This window comes from Coloeus monedula (assembly GCF_965178545.1).
Source record: "Coloeus monedula genome assembly, chromosome: Z".
NCBI classification, from domain to species: domain Eukaryota; kingdom Metazoa; phylum Chordata; class Aves; order Passeriformes; family Corvidae; genus Coloeus; species Coloeus monedula.
In genome coordinates, this window is record NC_138822.1 from 39,076,367 (window position 1) to 39,094,895 (window position 18,529).

General features: G+C 37.5%; 1 protein-coding gene across 1 annotated transcript in view; it reads right to left on the bottom strand.

Annotated features, from left to right (window-relative positions):
- TTC39B (tetratricopeptide repeat domain 39B) overlaps positions 1 to 18,529 on the bottom strand; it is a 74,665-nt gene that overhangs the window by 45,175 nt on the left and 10,961 nt on the right. The window contains exon 2 of the mRNA XM_082301061.1: positions 5,098 to 5,132. Within this exon, the coding sequence (XP_082157187.1) occupies positions 5,098 to 5,132 (35 nt within the window). The remainder of the gene's footprint in view (positions 1 to 5,097; positions 5,133 to 18,529) is intronic.

Consider the following 18,529-nt stretch of genomic DNA (forward strand, 5'->3'; position numbering starts at 1 on the left):
TTTTCTTAATCGATGAGTTGAGTTCCATTTTCTTACCTAAATCACTTATGTCTTAATGGTTGTACCAGCAATCCAAAAGTCTACAACACTTTCCAAGTCTCAGAAGTTATTCAGAGAAGGCAATTCTTGAGCTGCAGGACTACAAATAGTGTTAAGCAGTCTTTATTAAAGCACAGAAGAAATATTATTTTCCTGAAATACGTTTAAAAAAGAACATACAGATGTGATCATGCATTCCAGCATAATATCAAGATTCCAGTATGATAATTAAATAAATTCCAGAAGTCTCCAGAAAGCCTCACCCCAAAAATATTATGTGAGTTTAATGCCATGTTGTTAATTAATTTGTAATGAAAGAACAAGCCACAGAGCAGCAAACAAGTATTTAGGCTCAATTAAGACAAATTTCTTTTGGTAAACGTGGGATAACAGAAAAACAGGCTGTGGTATCTTTCTGTTCAGCAAAGGCTTGCAAGAGAATGACAGGGTGTGGAAAACATGCAGAGTTTTGGGCAGTTCTGTGTACAATGTCCCTGAAATTATTTGTTTGGCTTTGGGTTTTTGTCTATCTCCTCTCCTCGCTTTCTAAGGAGCTATGAACACAAGTGGAATTGCGCATTTCAAAGTGAACTGAAGATACCAATAAAAACAATAGCACAATGTGGCCTTAAGTCTTCTACTCAAATACAAACACAGAGAAATCTTACAGCACAGGCAAAAGGTGTAGTTGCAATAAACATGTATTAGGAATGACATAATTACTGCCCAACCAAAACCTTTCAAGGTTTAAAAATTTATAACCTTAGAAGTGTTTGGAGTGGGGAAAGATTAGAGAGAGAAGCCTGCTGTATCACTAAGGCTGTTCCAAATCTTGAAACTGACAATATAAAGCAGCTACTGTGTCATATTTTTATATTTATGCACCTATGAAAATATTATCTGCTAGAGACAAAAACTGCCTTTACTGGAAATTTTTTCCACTGACCTTGTGGGTCAAACATAAGAAATTAAAATTTGATCATTAAAATTGTCACTGCTGCTTCTCACCATCTCAAGACAATGTCAGAATGTGAATTTAAATTTATAAAGACAGAAACTGCTCCTAAAAGTTGTTGGCTCCCTGAATTAAAATTTGAATTTAGAGCCATTTCCTGAACTGTTCAATTTCATTCACTGACAAAACACTCACATGTTCAGGTATAACTGAAATCTTAACTACACTTCTGAGATTACCAGGATAACCTGATCTAACTTCCTTAAACACTTCTGGCCCTTAATCTATCACCCCAGTAATACCACACAGAGCTGCTTTGGTAGGATCAAGGATTAACAGTACACAGCTTTGGGCAGGCAAAGAAAATGCAAAAGAGAATTGATGAAGTATGCCTCCTTTTGCTGAAATTGATAAGACAAAAAAATCCAAGGAGTTCCATTCTTGACCAAAAATTATCTGTCTGCTTCGCTTACAGAATGCAAGCTCCCACTTTTTCAATACTTCATGTTTTAAACGTGTTTAAATGAGATCTCACTATCTTTCCACTGATGCCATAACTCAGGGTCTGGTGTCTGAAATTTCTATATAAATAGCACAACATGAAGACTTCCTCTGCATATGAACTGCTTGCAGCAGTCAGACAGACTTTGTTTCTTCCCAAAGACAACTACAAAGCATCGTCTACAAACATAACCACACAGCTACCATAACACTGTTGCTCTAAATGCTGCTACTCATTTGTATAAGCCTCTGATATTGCGGTAGTAAATAAAGGCACTATCTTTGTCTTTACCTCACAGAGAAAGACTGCACAGCAATCTAAGGAAGATTGCATGGACAAACATAACAACTTGATGGCTACTTATTCCTTTCATGTACAGATGACATTTTAAGGAATAGTAAGTAAAATGAGATGGGCAGAAATGCCAACAGAATTAATATCTCATACATGTTCTAAACAATTGAGAACTTCAGAGGATAAAATACATACAGAAACCAAAATAGCAGTGGCAAGGTCAGTACATGCTAAGCATAATACAGTGATGGTTAAACACTTTTGAGAACTCAAACCACTTTCAATCTAGTTGTAAAGCCAAAGACTAGACAACTTAGAAAATTACACTCTGGCAACAGGAAACATTAATATCTGCATTCTACAAAGAGATTTTCAGAATAACTTCAGGAAAAATCAGGTAACAGAAATATATTGAAAAAAATTCATAGAAGTAGAGAATTATCTTGTTCAGTAAGAATAAAATTAAAGTTGCAGTTTTTCCACAGTAAAGTTTAGGTCTTAATGAGGCATTTTTAGCAATAATTAAACAAAAGAATAAACCACACACAAATCTGTTCCACCCATGTATGTTTTTGAACCTGTAGATGCTTGGCAGGCATTAGGTAACATTGTGAAACATATCCACCCAGCCCAAAACTTGGAAGCAGACACTCTAGTGGAAAAACGGTAAAAAGAAGCCAACCACGACAAAACTTCTTGGCAGAGGCTTTGATTTCCACAACAGAAATCACAGTTTGTCTCCAGTTACTCAGTTCCTTTTACAACAGAATATGCCAATCAAACTAGTTCTGAGTTAACGCAAACAGGAATTTACTTCAACATTTATTCCACCTATTCTCTTTGGAAGGTTGAAGATGCTGTATCAAGTGTTATTATCAAACCAGTACTTTGAAAACTCAGTTACTTCCGTTGGCAGAGAAGATAGTAAATGCTAGTGCTTGTTTTAAGTAAAATGGCAGAGTGACCTACTGTAATAGCCCTTCTTCAGCTTTAGCACCAGTGAACAAAATTTACAGTAAACAACTCTATTTAAAGGTTCCTTCATGTTTCTACAAAGCAAGTATTTTGTGATCATTGCGTGGTTTGGATTGATGTTTATATCTACAGTAACTACCATGAGTAGAAGATGACCGAGGAGTCTAGACAGAGAATCTAATACATTTAAACCTCTGGAGCAAAGACTGATTTCCTCCTGGGCCTGTCCTCAGATATGACAGCCAGAACATGACATCTAGGAAAGGATTTTACCATATTAAGATAACTCTTTGCCCTTTCGACATCTAACCTGCACAATATATTTAAAGAATATAAGTAAGCAATATAAGTAAGCAATATATTTAAAGAATAAAGCCAGTTAAATTCAAGTTGGATTAGCAAAACCATTCACTGGCATCTACTGGTGCATACTCTATACATATTTCACACTAAGTAATGCACAGTGACTTATGAAATACTATGAAGATCTGGTTGTTACAGAGTCTTTCCCAATTCTCTAAACCAACATGATGATCTGACAGAATCTGAACCAAAAGTAAACATGATTCTTTGTTTACACAATTCTGTATTTTAAAAAAGTCCATTTTAAATAAATTCAACTGGATATAACTAACTGAAATAATGCCAAGCATATCATCACAGAGCTCTAACAATGCCACCTTCCTACCTAAAATAAGGGAGAATGAAACACTGACACATAAAAATGTTGAAAGTGAATGTTATCAACACCAAAATCAAAAATAGATACACCTTTCCAGAAACTTAAACCTCTGGTCATTCATTGTTTCAATATAGTGATGGAAAAACTACCATCAATTCTAGATAGAGAAAGGTCAGGAACAACCAGTATGGCACTAGATTTATGAAAGGCTTTACACCTCAGGCAAACAACTAGCATCATTTGAAAACTAGAATCAAAGCATTTCAAGAAAGATAAGACTGAAGACTTCCACAAAATGTTCCAAGACCCTTTTCAGTTCCTTAGGGACATTTTTTTAAAACAGCTATATCTTCTGAAGAATTTGAGAAAGGAGAGTTTAACCCAGTGAAGAATCCTGCCCAGTTACAAAAGAATATACACATTCGCTATGTTTAATGTGATGTTTGTGTCCCATTAATATTCTCTCTGTCATCTTGCATTGACTGTTCTACATAATGGTTATTGCAGATGGAAGCAATACTAGCCAGAATAAACTGACATCCTAACTTCTATTACAAAAAGTGTCTCCATAAGACAGCTATGAACACAGCAGAGACACTCAGGACAAACACATCAAAGCTCTGCATGCCAGAAATAAACAACCATGCCCAGCTCAGACATCAACAAAAAAACAGCAAAACCATTTTCTCACAGAAGGAATGTGTGTTGGATAAATATTTTCATACAGTATTTCAAAGTCACTCTCTTCCCTGTCCCAGGGGAAACAGTGGCCAAAGAGAGAAGCCACCTGATCATACAAAAACCGCTAAGCAGTCAAAGGAAGAAAAAGCAATCATTAACATGAAGAATTCTCAACCTGAACATATCGGGTTCTTATTGTTTCATGACACTCAGAAAGAAACGTTCAATTTTTCTCAGTTCTACACAGATCAGACCTTACTACTCCAGGTAAGATACAAATAGAGGGTCTGGCAAATCTGTAAAATACAATTTGCCAAGACCATGGATGTTTTGGCCATGAAGTTCAGTCCAAAGCTACTGCTGGGTCTAGAAGTGTATTCGCAATCTGACGGTATCAGCTGAAGTCCCTGTCACACATGCTTCATGGCACAAAAATGCAATAAAATCCTAGAGAAAAACTAAAACCATTTATGAACAGCATAACGTGTTTTCATCACACTTTGAGAAAGGTGTGGCTTCAGCATCAGATCTAACACCAGAGAATGACTGTATCTCACTTCATTAGGGGAAAACATCTGTGCAGCAGTACATTATAAGACACAGCAATTTCCATTTGAAAATCTTGCTTAGATGGTCTTGCATAATGTGTGATCCAAAGTTTTCCTAATAATGTTAAGAGACTATTTTTTCACCACACAAAAATGTCTAGAGCTGTCAGTCTGTAACTAAGCTACTAAATGTTCTATTTTTAATTCCTTACAATTGTCACAGTTGTTGACAAATACTTCATCACTAATATCAACTTAATTACACTTCCGTTTCTCAACTCTTGAGGACTTTAACTGCTCTGAAAAATGTGAATGTAGTCAGTGCATATAAAATGATGCTTCCCTGGAATGATGTGCATACAGTATTTGATTTCTGTATAAGGAGTTTTAACAAACACACATTTTAAAACACTCTACTTACACGGGGATGTTTTCATAGGCATCTTCAAAATTTTCCTGCAGAAGAAAAAAAAGAAGTTTCAATCTAATGTGCATGTGTTTTGTAAAACAGCAGAAATTTACCATTACCAGATAGCACTTACTTCTGCAACATACAGTAATTACCATAATATTCACAGCCTACTGACTATTTGTTAAGCTTTCAGTGCAAATCATTAGACAGAGAGATTTCCTATGGGCCTATTGCATCAGACTACAGCTAAATTAAACCAAAGATATTTTCCTTTTCAGATTCTAAACTTCTGCCATGTAAATCACAGAAGGCAATACAGGCTTATGTCTCAGGAGTTTGTGCAGCACATCTGATGTATTCAGGATGCACTAGCTGAACAGTGTATCTACACATGAAACAAAAAGTGTTCTGTGCATATACCTGATATGCAGCTTGGCCAGAGAGTATACATGAGATGCATGGGATACATGAGAGAAAGTGTGCACATACAGCCAGCTCACACATTAAAATTTTGTGAACAGCTTAGTTCAGAAATCTAAAAGTTGTTTCTTTCCAACTAGATTCAAAGCTCTTTCAATCTAGGTTCAAATTTCAAATTGAAATAGACGAACAAATGCACAAACGTAAAAATGAACAGAACAGCTCAGCTCAAAGATCACTTATTTCTGTATCCAGTTTCCAAAATTGGGCTGTGGAAGTGTGTAGCAAAGACAAATGGGCAAACGGCCCTCCCTCACATATCCCTCTCCACCTCACACTTTTCAACCTTTGTCAACTCCGAGAATTTCCGGACTAAATGCAGTTTGGCCATCTGGCGATTTTCAGTAGATCTCTGTTCCAAATACCAGTCCAGTTGCCTCGATCCCATGTAGACTGTTTTATTCATGAGTTACAACATTAATAAGCAATTTCATGAGCCTGACATCCATTTTGTGCAAAATAAGAATTTCTACTTGAACTTGGCTCCAACTACCTTTGTTTAATCATCCCTAGCTTTATATATATTCAAAACCAGTAAAGAATCAATTCATACTTGCTCTTTCTTTGCCACTTACAATTTTGAAAGCCTTTGCTACATCATCAACTCATCTCTCTTCCGAGCCAAAGACTGCTACCTTACTCAGTCACTATTCAAACAGAAACTATTTCCTACTTGTAACTGTGCTTTCTGCTCTTTCTGTAAGAAAAACTGGAAGCATGATGGAAGAGATTTTTAACATATCCCAGCAAGATATCTAGAGGAGAATGACTCCCACTTCCATACAACCCTTTTCAGTTAGCTGTAGAGAGACATAACATCTCTCCAGAGTCTTCTTTTCTCTAGGCTAAACATCCCCAGCTCCCTCAGCTCCTCCTTGCAGGACTTTTGTGCTCCAGACCCTTCACCAGTTCCATTGATCTTCTTTGGACATGCTACAGCACCTCACTGTCTGTCTTGGAATGAGGGGCCTAAACCAGAACACAGAATTTCAAGAGTGGCCTCACCAGTGCCAAGTATAAGCTTGGAACTTAAAAGAACTCGGAAAAAGCCAAATAAATGATCCTCCTGATCTGAGGAGAACTGAAGTTTCAAAAAGCTGAATAGAAACCAACAGGAACATCCTGAACAGAAACTCTGTTACCCACGTCTCAGCCCAGACACTGACAGAAGTCACTAGTTTTCTAATAAACTTCTTTTCTAAAGACTAGTTGCCTCCTTAAGCCACTTCTGGAGACAAGAGAAGAAATTCAGCAGAACAAACAAGCAAAACACATTTACAGCTTTTTGAGCACAATTCTGTTTCTCCTAAGACAGCAAACTTGAAAAGCAAAAGTCAAGGACTTTTAACTGTCAGGTACTTACTAAAGAACGGTAATGACTGGAAGTTTGCATGCAAAAATATCTGTGATATGAACCTTTTTCAGGCTCTTTCAGACCTTTATACAAGAGCAACAACATCTACATACAGGAAGAAACAGAGAGAGAATGTGCATTCTCTCTAGGTAAATGCCTCCTTTGCCTGGTAGCTTCTGAATTTTGATCCCTGTCATTCACACTGGTCAAATGGCTGTCCAAACATTTAAAAGGATGAAGTACAACCTCAGTAGTTTTCCCCAAACACCAAGCATAGGGAATAGTCACAGCCTTTCAAGAGGATCCTCAAGGGAGCTAAAAACAACATCACTGAAGGTGGCTTCCATGCTAAAAAACCCCAAAACAAAACAAGCAAAAAACCCTCAAAGCATAGGTTTTTCCTTTAGTTTCCCACATCTTCCTACCCCCACTGCATGCAAAATGGGTATTAGAAAATATTCAAATGGATATCTTGGTCCCATTTCCCCAAACTCACACAAGTTTGCAGTTGACTCTACAGACTGTCAGAGATTCCCGATGTATAGACAAAATCTGGAGGCACTAGAAGAGAAGCCCAGCTGTTTTCTACTCCATTCCATGCCCATTACAACAAAAGAGTGACATCATCCTAAGGTGTAAAGAAAAGGACTGCAACAGAGTTATCTAGAAAAGCTCCTCCCTGATCCAAGTTCTAGGACTGATCACATTCCTATCCAGATATAAAAGGTTTAAAAAGTACTCAGAACATACTAACTTTTTCCCCAGTAGTCTGGCAAAATCTACTTGTAAAGTAAGCCTGTTTAACAAAAAAATTGAGTGAAGTTTAACATAAAATACACAGCATCTTAAAGACCTAAAGCCATATTTAATATACAAATGTGTACAGGTATGCATATAATATATGTCAACATAAAAAATAAAATCAAGTGATTGACAAAGTTTGTCTGTTCTTCAGAATACAGAAGGAGCCCAAAAACACGGACAGATACATTCTTGTGCATTTAGTTAAAGCCTAGAAAGTTTCTATTTTCAAGTGCTCATTCCAACACTGCAAGTTCCAGCTGACGCAGCTGAAATGCCACAACAGTTTCCAGAGGTGCTCATTCATTTTGGTCTACAGTAAAGCAGACTACTTAATGCAAGGGAAGTGTTTTTACTAAGCACCAATGAAGGGCATTATCAGGCACTAGCCATGACAAGTTCCTTCAAGACTAAATGTGACCTCTACACTTTAGCACAGTTTTATTCCATTTATTCCATTATTCACATGGTGGAAGAGACTGAGCTGGATGCAGTCCTTCATTCATTTCCTCTGCCTGATCCACGTCGGTCCTGCAGCAGGTCCCAAAGGTCCTGCTCCAGTATGTCCTTGCTATAATGGTGTCCTGTCCACAGGACATGCACACAGCAGAAATCTTCAGGAAATATGAACTGTAGTTAAATCCACAAGAAGGACAACAAAGCCTTTTTTCAGACATTCTACTCAGAAAAATAAATATATGCATATGTAAGGTAGTACCAAGAGAAAGAGTTTAAACACTATGACTCTCAATACAATGCTAGTTCATGCTGCAATCCACAGATTTTTAGTGCAGTTTTTCCAGAGGACACGTTAGTACAAGAATTTAAACCACATAACTATACATAAAGCTGCCACTAGATGGCATGACAGAAACTGACTCAGACCTTTCCAGATTTCAGAAAATCCTTAGCCCAAGATTTAACAAAATAAAGCTGTCTCAAAATTATGTTTCTTGAAGCGCACAGCGTTTTGGGGTTTTTTTGGTTGATAAGTGCATTGTTTCTTGAAATCTTTATGATGTATCCTTTTCAAGATGCAAGCAGACTTAAAAACAATTAAGTTTACATAAGTTAGAGATACTAATCTTTTGTGAAGCAAAGAAAGTCAGTCATACAGAGACATAAATGGTCACAGTGTACTAACTGAAAAACTGAAGAGTTCCTGTCCTCCAGCAATGAGAGCAGAAACTATACACAGCAAACACTTCACCTCTCAAGCCTCACAAAAGTAGCATGTAAGGGAGACTCTTCAACTCCTGCTGCTACAACTTCAACTAATATAGGACATCTGTCAATATCTACACTTTTTTCTAATGCACTGGTAAAATTTCTTGCCTTGCTTATTAGAGAGATCCTAATAACAAATGTGAACTCTACTCTCTTCCACATTCATCATAAATCAACTCTAAGGAAATTTCAGACTACATCCTGTAAGTCCTAAATTTTTCTTTTAAATTCACTAACTGTTTTGTCAAGCTAAACACTGCTCTTTTGTTTAAACACTGCTCTTTTCCAAGTGAAGCAGGCCAACTTGATCAATCCAAATTATTCCTTTAAAATCCAGATTTATGACAAGATGACTGCCAAGTAGTGTATGAAGCATCTAGGTTCCCCCCACTGAAAATAACATCACTTCAGAAAATAGTATCTAGATACACCAGCCACAATTTGGAGTCCATACTGATTGGGCAAAAAGCCCCACTGAAAGCATTAGCTCAAAAATATAAACATAACATGAATAAGGGTCCTTATTAATTCAACAGACAAATGAGAAAATAGTAATGAAAAAATTCTCCCCAGAATTTAATACTACTGCTATACCACATTACTTGTCCTTGTCATAGCTTTTTTGTCAGTATTAAATAAACAACAGTTCTAAGATGACTTGAAAAACCACAGACTTAACAGTAACACCCTCATTGGGAAGCCCATATATTAAGACATTGCAAAGGATGGGAATCTATGAAAACAGTTATGTATTTAGCAAGCACATGCACTTCAAGATGCTTTTGAAAAGCAAAACTTCTATTCAAATATAGGTACATCTAATTACTTTTTTACTCTTTTGCCTGTTGTAATTCAGTCCCATCTCAAAAAAATTCATCCTTCTCAAAAAACAAATCATTGCTAGGTGAAAATTATGTACAACAAATCCAGTCCTTGGCCTCAGGCATGCTGCCCTGCCTACTCACTGCCTGCAGCTGTCCATAGGAAGCTCAGCAACCAGTTTGGAGGTTGGTGATTAGATTCTACATAAAGAGAAAAAAGGCTTCACTGAGAGATCCAAAATTTCTCAACTGAAAAGAAGGGATAACACTGAGCACCCAAGCTTGTGCAACTTTAAAATAAATAAGTAATCAGTGTCTCTCTTGTGTAATTATTGTTTTGTTGCACACCAGTTAACAAATCTGATTTTTGTGAACAATAGTCTGAAACATTGAATGTCAGAAACCACTCCTTCACAAAAAAGAATGATGGAGATGAACAACAGAGCAACTCACTGGTCTTAAATTACGGAAGTTTAGCTTGTGATACTGCTCACTCCAAAACAAATACATTCAGCTAAGAAAATTGGGTTTGATTCACCTGCAGTTAGGAGAAGTAGGGTAACACACCTACACACATCTACAAACTGCAGACAGTATCTGAACAAACTAAAAAAAGAAAATAGTTCTGAGAACTTGACTCATGAAACATAATCTGTTATGGACACCTTTCCTGCATACTAACAATCAGATGACAGTGTCACAAGGACAGAATTCAACTGTTGCTTAAATGGGCAGTTGCATGAGAAAACACTACTTAGGACTGCATATTTTTCCATATGTCAAGAAAGAAAAACACCCAGCATTACAGCAGGACCCAAAAGCTAATTTGTCACATATCTTCAGCTAATTCAAAAAGTATTGATGTAAAGAATAAGTATTTTGATGAGCCAAATAAAAGTTGATTTCATCTCAAAAATACAGGATGCTTTTCACTTCCTAATATTTCTGTTGAACTGACAATACTCCACATTATAAAGGACTTAAAAAATCCTAACTTTTTAGCTGCTTCATTAAACCTCATAGTAATTTCTTACAGAAAAGAACAGTCTACTCTACAAACCAGCAGAAAAGTAACATGGAAGTGAAACTACATCTTTACGTTTACCATCAAAAAAACCTCCCAGACACAGGAGAGAAACATCATTTCAATGTTGTCTTGGCAGAGAAACAAACTGGGGGAGTAGAGGAAGGAAAAGATATCTCCAACTCTTCATCTCTGTCACACATGCTTTATTTGACACTGACACCAGATCCTGGTATTAACAATTAATAGCCTAGGAACAGAAACACATGAATAACACTCAGTTCAAAGGGGAAGGAGATGATGAAGCTGTTACAAAACAGGAAAATTATTTCCCCTTGCCAGAGACAGAAATAGCCTTGAGGCAGCAAGAATGGAATGGAAATGCACAAGTTCTGTTCTATAATCAATTCTCACATCAGAAGTAAAAAGTGAAATTCATTTCTTTAGAAGAAAAAATGCCCATGTTTTTGTGCTTAGTTATTATTTCAGACTTACTGGTTTGAACTATAAACATAACTCATCTGCTTTTTAAAAATTCTCAAGATTATTTGCCTAAAATACCAGTGTTTTTCCAGAGAGCTGAGTGGACAGACAGTGGTGGCTGTTTTGGAGGAGCTGTGTTTTCCACTGCAGATGAAGAACTTCAGCAGTCAGAAGCCAGAGATCAAGCTTGGTAATTCAGACTTACTTATTCACTCTCATCTAAATGGAACATTCCACATTCAAGACATGGTTGGAGGTCATGCTTTAACAAAAAAAAAAAAAAAACCAAAAAACAAAAACAACACAGTAAAACCAAACCACAAAAACAAAACAAGACACCAAATACCACAACCCCAGAAACACACCCACACACCAAGAAGAAACCAGGAATTGGTAAGGTAACCTAACTTCTAGCAAAAGTGAGCTTTAACTAAAGAGCTGATGAAAAATTAGAAATTAAAACAAATTTCAGTGTCATTTAGCTCAAAAATTAGATGTCAGTAACCACAAGAACAAAGGTTTCTCCATTACAGTCTGGAAAGCAGTGGCCTTTTCATGCTGCTGGTCCCCCAAACATTTCCAGAAGATACAAGAAAATTGAGTCTTAAAAAGAAAAATCTACCCTCCATTTTTTACAGAGAACAGAAATTTGCAATGAAAACAACTGCTATAATTAAGAGCAGCTAATTGACATGTTATAGAAAGTGGACAATTCCTACTCTGCCTTCAGCTGCAGGCAAGCCAGACAATCCTTAGACAGCCATACTGCATAAACCAGGGCAGGACCAAGAACAAACCTCAAACGAAGGAACTGCAGTCAGATGTCGTCAGTCAGGCTGGTTGCGTACCACAGGCAGCCTCAAGATGAAGGTTTTTCTGAATATACTTGTTAAGATGGGGCACAAGGCAGTCACACTGTAATAAACTGACATCAGTCTCACGTACTCTGAACAACTGGATGAGCTTCTACTGTTTTAAACACCTCTCCCTCATGACTGAAAAGTGGCTATCAGCAGATTCAGTTACACACTCACCAAGGAAAGAAAGCATCATGACTACTTTACTTTAATTGACATACAAATGGCTGCTGTCAACAATTATCCACGTTCAGATTCATATCCAGCATGCTGCACATAAAAGCAGAATACAGTTTCAGTTAAAGTTTGCTAAACACCAACACAGCTCTCCTTACTGTTTACAGTGGCACCTTCTTGCCATTTGACCTGCAATTGCTTCTGCACAGAAAGCACTTCTAAGAGGCAGAAGAAAAGGGTAGTAGCATAGAACTTCACTGCTGCAGTAAAGCTTTGATCTTCCTAGTTGATCATCTTTCCTGTCCGTCTCACACAAACCTGCTCGGTCATCCCCAAGACCAAGGGAGTGTCATGTAATTTCTATTTGTTTGAAAGTGGTACTAGAAAAAAACAAACCAAAATGCAACAGAACAAACAAATGACATACTCAACCAAGAGTACAACATTCAGTACCTTTGTACCAAAGTGCACTCCTCACTGAAAATCTCTACAAATATTGCATATATCTCTATTCTGGTCAGCTTCATTAGACAAAACTGATTGCCCAGCAATCCTGAACTGAAAAGCAAGTACAAACAGACACCTTGTCTGGATACATCTTCCTATTGTAAGAAGAGAGACTTGAGAAGAACGTGAAGGCAACTAAAGAGCCTGAGAAGATAGAGGGGATACATAAGCATTCACCTCAAACTAGATCACCAAGTTTGTGTTTCCTAGCCATAGGAAAGATTATTCAATCAAATTAACTCTTCTTGTAGCAGGCAAGCCTCTAAGTGTTGCAAGAGCTTTGTGCCAATATCATTAGTTTTCGTAAAAACTTGTACCATCATTCACTCATTTCACTGAAATTGCAAAAAACCACACTGAAATCAAAGAGCATTTTAGGATGCTATTTATTATGTCCATAAACTTGGCAAGATCTCTGCTACATCTTTCTAGTCCTAATAATTCCAACACCATAACCAGCAAGTACTAGGTACATCTGTATTTTCCAGGACACTGGACATAAACATGGATGAGATATCACGGCTGAAAGACCAATCTGATAAAGACTTTCCTACTTTTAGCCACATGGCTTAACAATAAAACTTTAGTAAACTTCTGCCAGCTTCCAATTAAGACTATTCAGTTATTATTTTTCATTCAGTAAAAGACGTAGACACAATAGAATTTCAGAGACAGGAACAGAGGGTACTGTCAGACACTAACTGAAGGTAAAGCAGCAGAAACAGAGCAAGTGCTTACTCTCTTAACTTGCTTGTAAGCAGTCAAGGCATGAGCAACTTGAAAGTCACTAGCCACACTGCAACTCAAACCAAAAACCTTGGTCTTTCCCATTCTGGCAAGGTTAATATTTCCCAGCCAGTGACTTACCATCTATTCGAGTTCATAACTGGCTATCTTCTATCAAGTTTAACTTTCCATGAGTGGGTAACACAGAAACTTCAGCTCAGTTTAGTCAATGGATCACTAGACAGTCTGCTGATAACAAAATGTTATCACTTCAAGAAATAGGATATCAGTAGATAAGAAGCCAAGGTACTTTTTGCCCTCACTTGAGTCAACACAACCTACCAAATAAAGTAAAAGCTACATAAACAGGAAAGAAAAACGCAGTTGAAATACCCATTTAACAAACACCAGAAAACACAGCTCTTCTTGGAGCTGGAGTATCTTGCTTCTTGTCTCATAAGGGTAGGTCTATTTAGCAGTCCCATCTAACCTTCCCGCCTTCATTTCCATATTTCAGTGTTTGTGATGTGACTGATGAGGCAGAACCTGACAGTTTTTAGTTACACATACCTAACTTATATCAGGATGGATCAAACACAAAGATATAGAGAAAGTCAAGCTACAGTTAAAAATTAAGAGACAGTTTTGAATCAACATAAGAAATAGACACAGTGGAGTCTACCTCCCAGTAAAGTAAAATATAGATAGCCAAGAGGACGAGTGCATTGTGTTGTCCTGGACTTTACTAAGCAATTTCATATAAAGATGCTTGATACTTACTGCTTCCAGTAAGTATCTAAAGCTACCCGGAAAAACCCTAACTATGGTTCACCATGCACTTAATATAGACCTATCCACACAAAAGCCAATTACAGCTTCTTTAGAGGGATATTTTGACAGTGTTCCAGAACGCTTATCAACTACAATGTAATCAACAACCCTAAGTAAGTCTCATTAAAGATATACTACCATGCAACTGGTGATATTAATACTTTCCAGAGATGATGCCAAACTGGGGAACAGAATAGGTTTACCTCATATTAAAAACGATTTCCCTATAATTAATAATGGCCAGCTTTGCCTATAACTAATAAAAAAAAATTAAAGGGGCATTAAAATGAGCATCTTGGATTTTAACCTTCCCCTGTCTTCCTCAGGTTAAATATCCTCTTGACTATACAACTGGTTACTCATTTGTAAATAATGTGTCAGCAGTTGCCGCATATTTAGCACCACAAGGTTCCATGTTACAGTGAAAAGCAATTTAAATGTTTTTTCTTAACTGTTTCATTTTCTGTAAAAGAAGATCTTGCTTCAGTAACAGTAATTCCAACAACCCTATTTTTGATAAAATTATTCTTACTTCAGAACATCAAAGCCTCTATATTTTCTGATCCATTAGCAGTACTAACTGCAGTAAGAGAAGAGACCTTTAGAAGTCAACATTATCTAGACTTAAAAGTGGCTGTAATACAGGATTAAAGCAATGACTTTTGTCCAGAGCACAGCTTGTTGTCTCTGTGCAAGACCAGCTTCCATCTCTTCTGGAAAACACTTTATTTATTTTCCTTAACAGAAAAGTATTGTCTCAAGGTTGTGGTAACTTAACTTCATTACTAGTCTAAAATTACATAATTATTAACTGATTTATATATGTGTTCTAGAGACTTTGTTCTTTCCACCAGAAAAATAAGCCAGACAAACACCTAACACAGAAATACAGCGTCACATTCAGACCAAGTGTCACATTAAATTACACTAAGCAGAATCAGATCTTGACTTAACCAGCCATTAAGCTAAAGTGTTAGTTGTTCCTGGGCTCTTTACAAGTGAACACAAAAAGAACACATTCTCAATTAAAGTTACAATAATTCTTACCAAGAAAAAAACCCAGAAAAACCTTACAAGTAACACAAAAAATTCATTAACAAAGTAACAGCCTATTAATGCACCCTAAATTTTGGTAATGTATAAAGTGTTCATGAAAGTCAACAGCTTTCCTTCTTCAGTCAAAACCCCCCCCAATGGTATTTCTTCAGGCATTGCGGGACAGCTGCATGACCCAGAGAGACATGGAACAGACTACACAGGTGCACTGAAAGCAGCCTGCTTCCCAGTGAGAAGTTGTAACATTGAACACACATTGACAGGTGTAGTTCCACCCCCCGGCATGCACATCCCCCATACAACTTACTGACCTCATGGGGAATCTATAGCCTTTGAAAGTTCTAGCTGGCATGTAATAACAAGGACAGGATAAATGCACAGTTGTTACCAGATTTGTCACTCCTTCTACCCAAAGGGTCACTTTACCACAAATGTAAGTTTACAGTATGTCAGTGCGTCTAGGCAACCATTCATGCGCACATGCTCCCTCCTCCTCCTCCTGAGTACTCATGGGCAGACAGAGTTCCTCTACAGCAAGCCACACCACAGAAAGTGTCTCTGGCTCTTGTGAGTCACACTGTGCCAAAGGAAATCCAGCATCACCACGCGACAGTCCAATCCAAAGCACTGAACCTCCCTGTGCACGCTTCTTCCTTCCGCCAGCACCCAGAGACACAGAACATAAAACAGCCAAACATGTTACAAGAGGCGTAGAGAACGGCTTTTAAATTATGGAAGGAGAAGTATCAGACAATTTTTCCAGGCTGCCAGGAAACTATTTATGTCATAGCTGATCTCTGCCTACCGCTGGTATCTTTATCCATTTTCACTACAGCCCACAGTCATTATATTCTACAAAGTTTTTATCAATTTGTAGAAGCTGTTGCAAAAGTCTTTGAAATTTCACACGGATTTTTTAATTACTTCTTCAGACCACGCCAACACTTACCAAAGGGTGAGTATTTTTTAATGTTAGAAAGATACCACTTAGGCCAAATTCTGCAACTATTAAAATCTAAGTTCAGCAGCTACCAGACCTCATCTACATAAACTGAAGAGACCAAGTGCTATAGTATGATCTACAAAGATACAAACCACAAAACTAATACAGAGTTTAGCCTCTCAGCACAGAACTGCTTTATCTCCTCTACAGCAAAGATCAGACCCAAAACAAAGAAAACTGACTAGAGACAAAACTTTCAGTCAAGGACAAGAGGAGCAAGTTTCAGAGACAACTGAGAAGGCAAGCTCTACATCCTTGGTTTCCATCACAAGATGTAACCTCAGCTTCCCCTTCCTGCACTCCACCTGCCCTCCTAACACCAGAGTACTTCCACAAACATCAAACACAAAGCAACATGTTATGCGGGTTTAAAAATTAAAAAAGAAACTAAGCCAAAATATTAACCACACTGGATGTCAGCTCTTTCAAGGATGTCAGGTGACTTCCTTTCTCTACTCCGCTGGAAGGAGACACACACACAGAAACACTGACAGGAATACAGTGCAACTGTACAAATGCCATTAGCCAAGATAAACTGCTTTTTGTCGAGAAACTAGCTAACACAGGACCACAAACTACATCCCATGTTGCAACTCGAACTACTCAGAGAAAGCACATAAGCCACTTCTACTAAGCAATCTCTAGTCTTTTTCCCCATGATCCTTTTTTTACAATACCTTCAGTTGTGCTCAGGCACAGCTACCTGTGATGACACACACGTAAGCTGAACATCCTGTCTGATTCAGCACGAAACTCCCAATGCAAGGCATCATGAACACAGAGTTGTACAGTCTATCCAGTAAGTACTTGCTTACTTTCCATTAGAGACATGAACATCCTCCTCTTCACTCACACACATTACTATTTAAAATTACAAGCACACTTTTTCACTGTTCCAGTGTAAAAACTCACAACAAGCACTAACTGAGGAAGCAGTTAGGAGTTAGTTCCATGGTGGAACTCCAAACTGCAGAAGAGAATAAATACAGAGCACAATTTCCCAGAAGACCCTCCTACCTGGGACCTGATTTGTGACGCTGGCATGACCCTATATTTCTGTTTCCAGTTCACAAAAAAGAACAAAGCCAGGAAAACCTGCATTTAGTTTGCACTTCTACTCCAAACATATAACTTAATACACTCAGCAGCTAAAAATCCCACCGTTCAAGTAAGTAAAATGGACTTCTAAACAGCCTACCTTTTTTTTTTTTTTTTTTTACTTGGATCTTAAGACTCCTTTGGTGTCACTTGCTGAGAAATATGCTCACTGTGAAGCTTAACTATACAACTTCAGCCATCCCTTCAATTCGGCATGACTTGAAATTACATAGTTCACACTAATCAGAAAATACAGCACTTTGGCAAAGCATCAACCCAAGTTTGCCATCTTCTAAAAGTGAATGGCCGTGAGCTACCCCATCCTTTCCAGAGCTATAACCATATATGGTTCTTTAATCCAAATTACATTAAAAGACAGACACTGAGCCACTACTGACTGTCTTTCCCAAGGTTATGAGGACACTTTGCTTAAGCTCAGTAGACCACCCCTTAACAGAGCCAGCTACTTCAGTGGTGTCAAGTAGGACTATACAGAACGATATGTTTAACTGGATTTCGCAGAGCTGCACACGTTTTTCCTGCTCAGATTCTCGATCTGGACACAGCACAGATTTAAATATTCTTTAGCACCATGCTGAAACCACCAAATCTTACCTTAAAATTCCTCTTCTGGTCCAAACCACACACTTAAATTTAGGTAGACTGCTTTGTCTCCAAAGTTTAGTTACTAAACTTTTCACACTTCCCTTGACAAGAAAAATGATAATTAACATTTTAAGATTATATCTTTATCATCTATTAACAATAATACAATATTTAGATTTAAATGGCTCAAACACCACTGTTCTCCCTCAAAGCAGTTAACAGCATTACTTTTCAAAATACTTTTCTTACTGGGAAGAGACAAAAAAGCTGTACCTCAGGAAGTACTCAGTTATGCTAGTTTATCAAAAAAAGTCAAAAAGCACTCAAGCTTCACATCCCACATTATATATGGCTTTTCTCAAAGTCATTATTTTAAATTGTTTTTGCAAC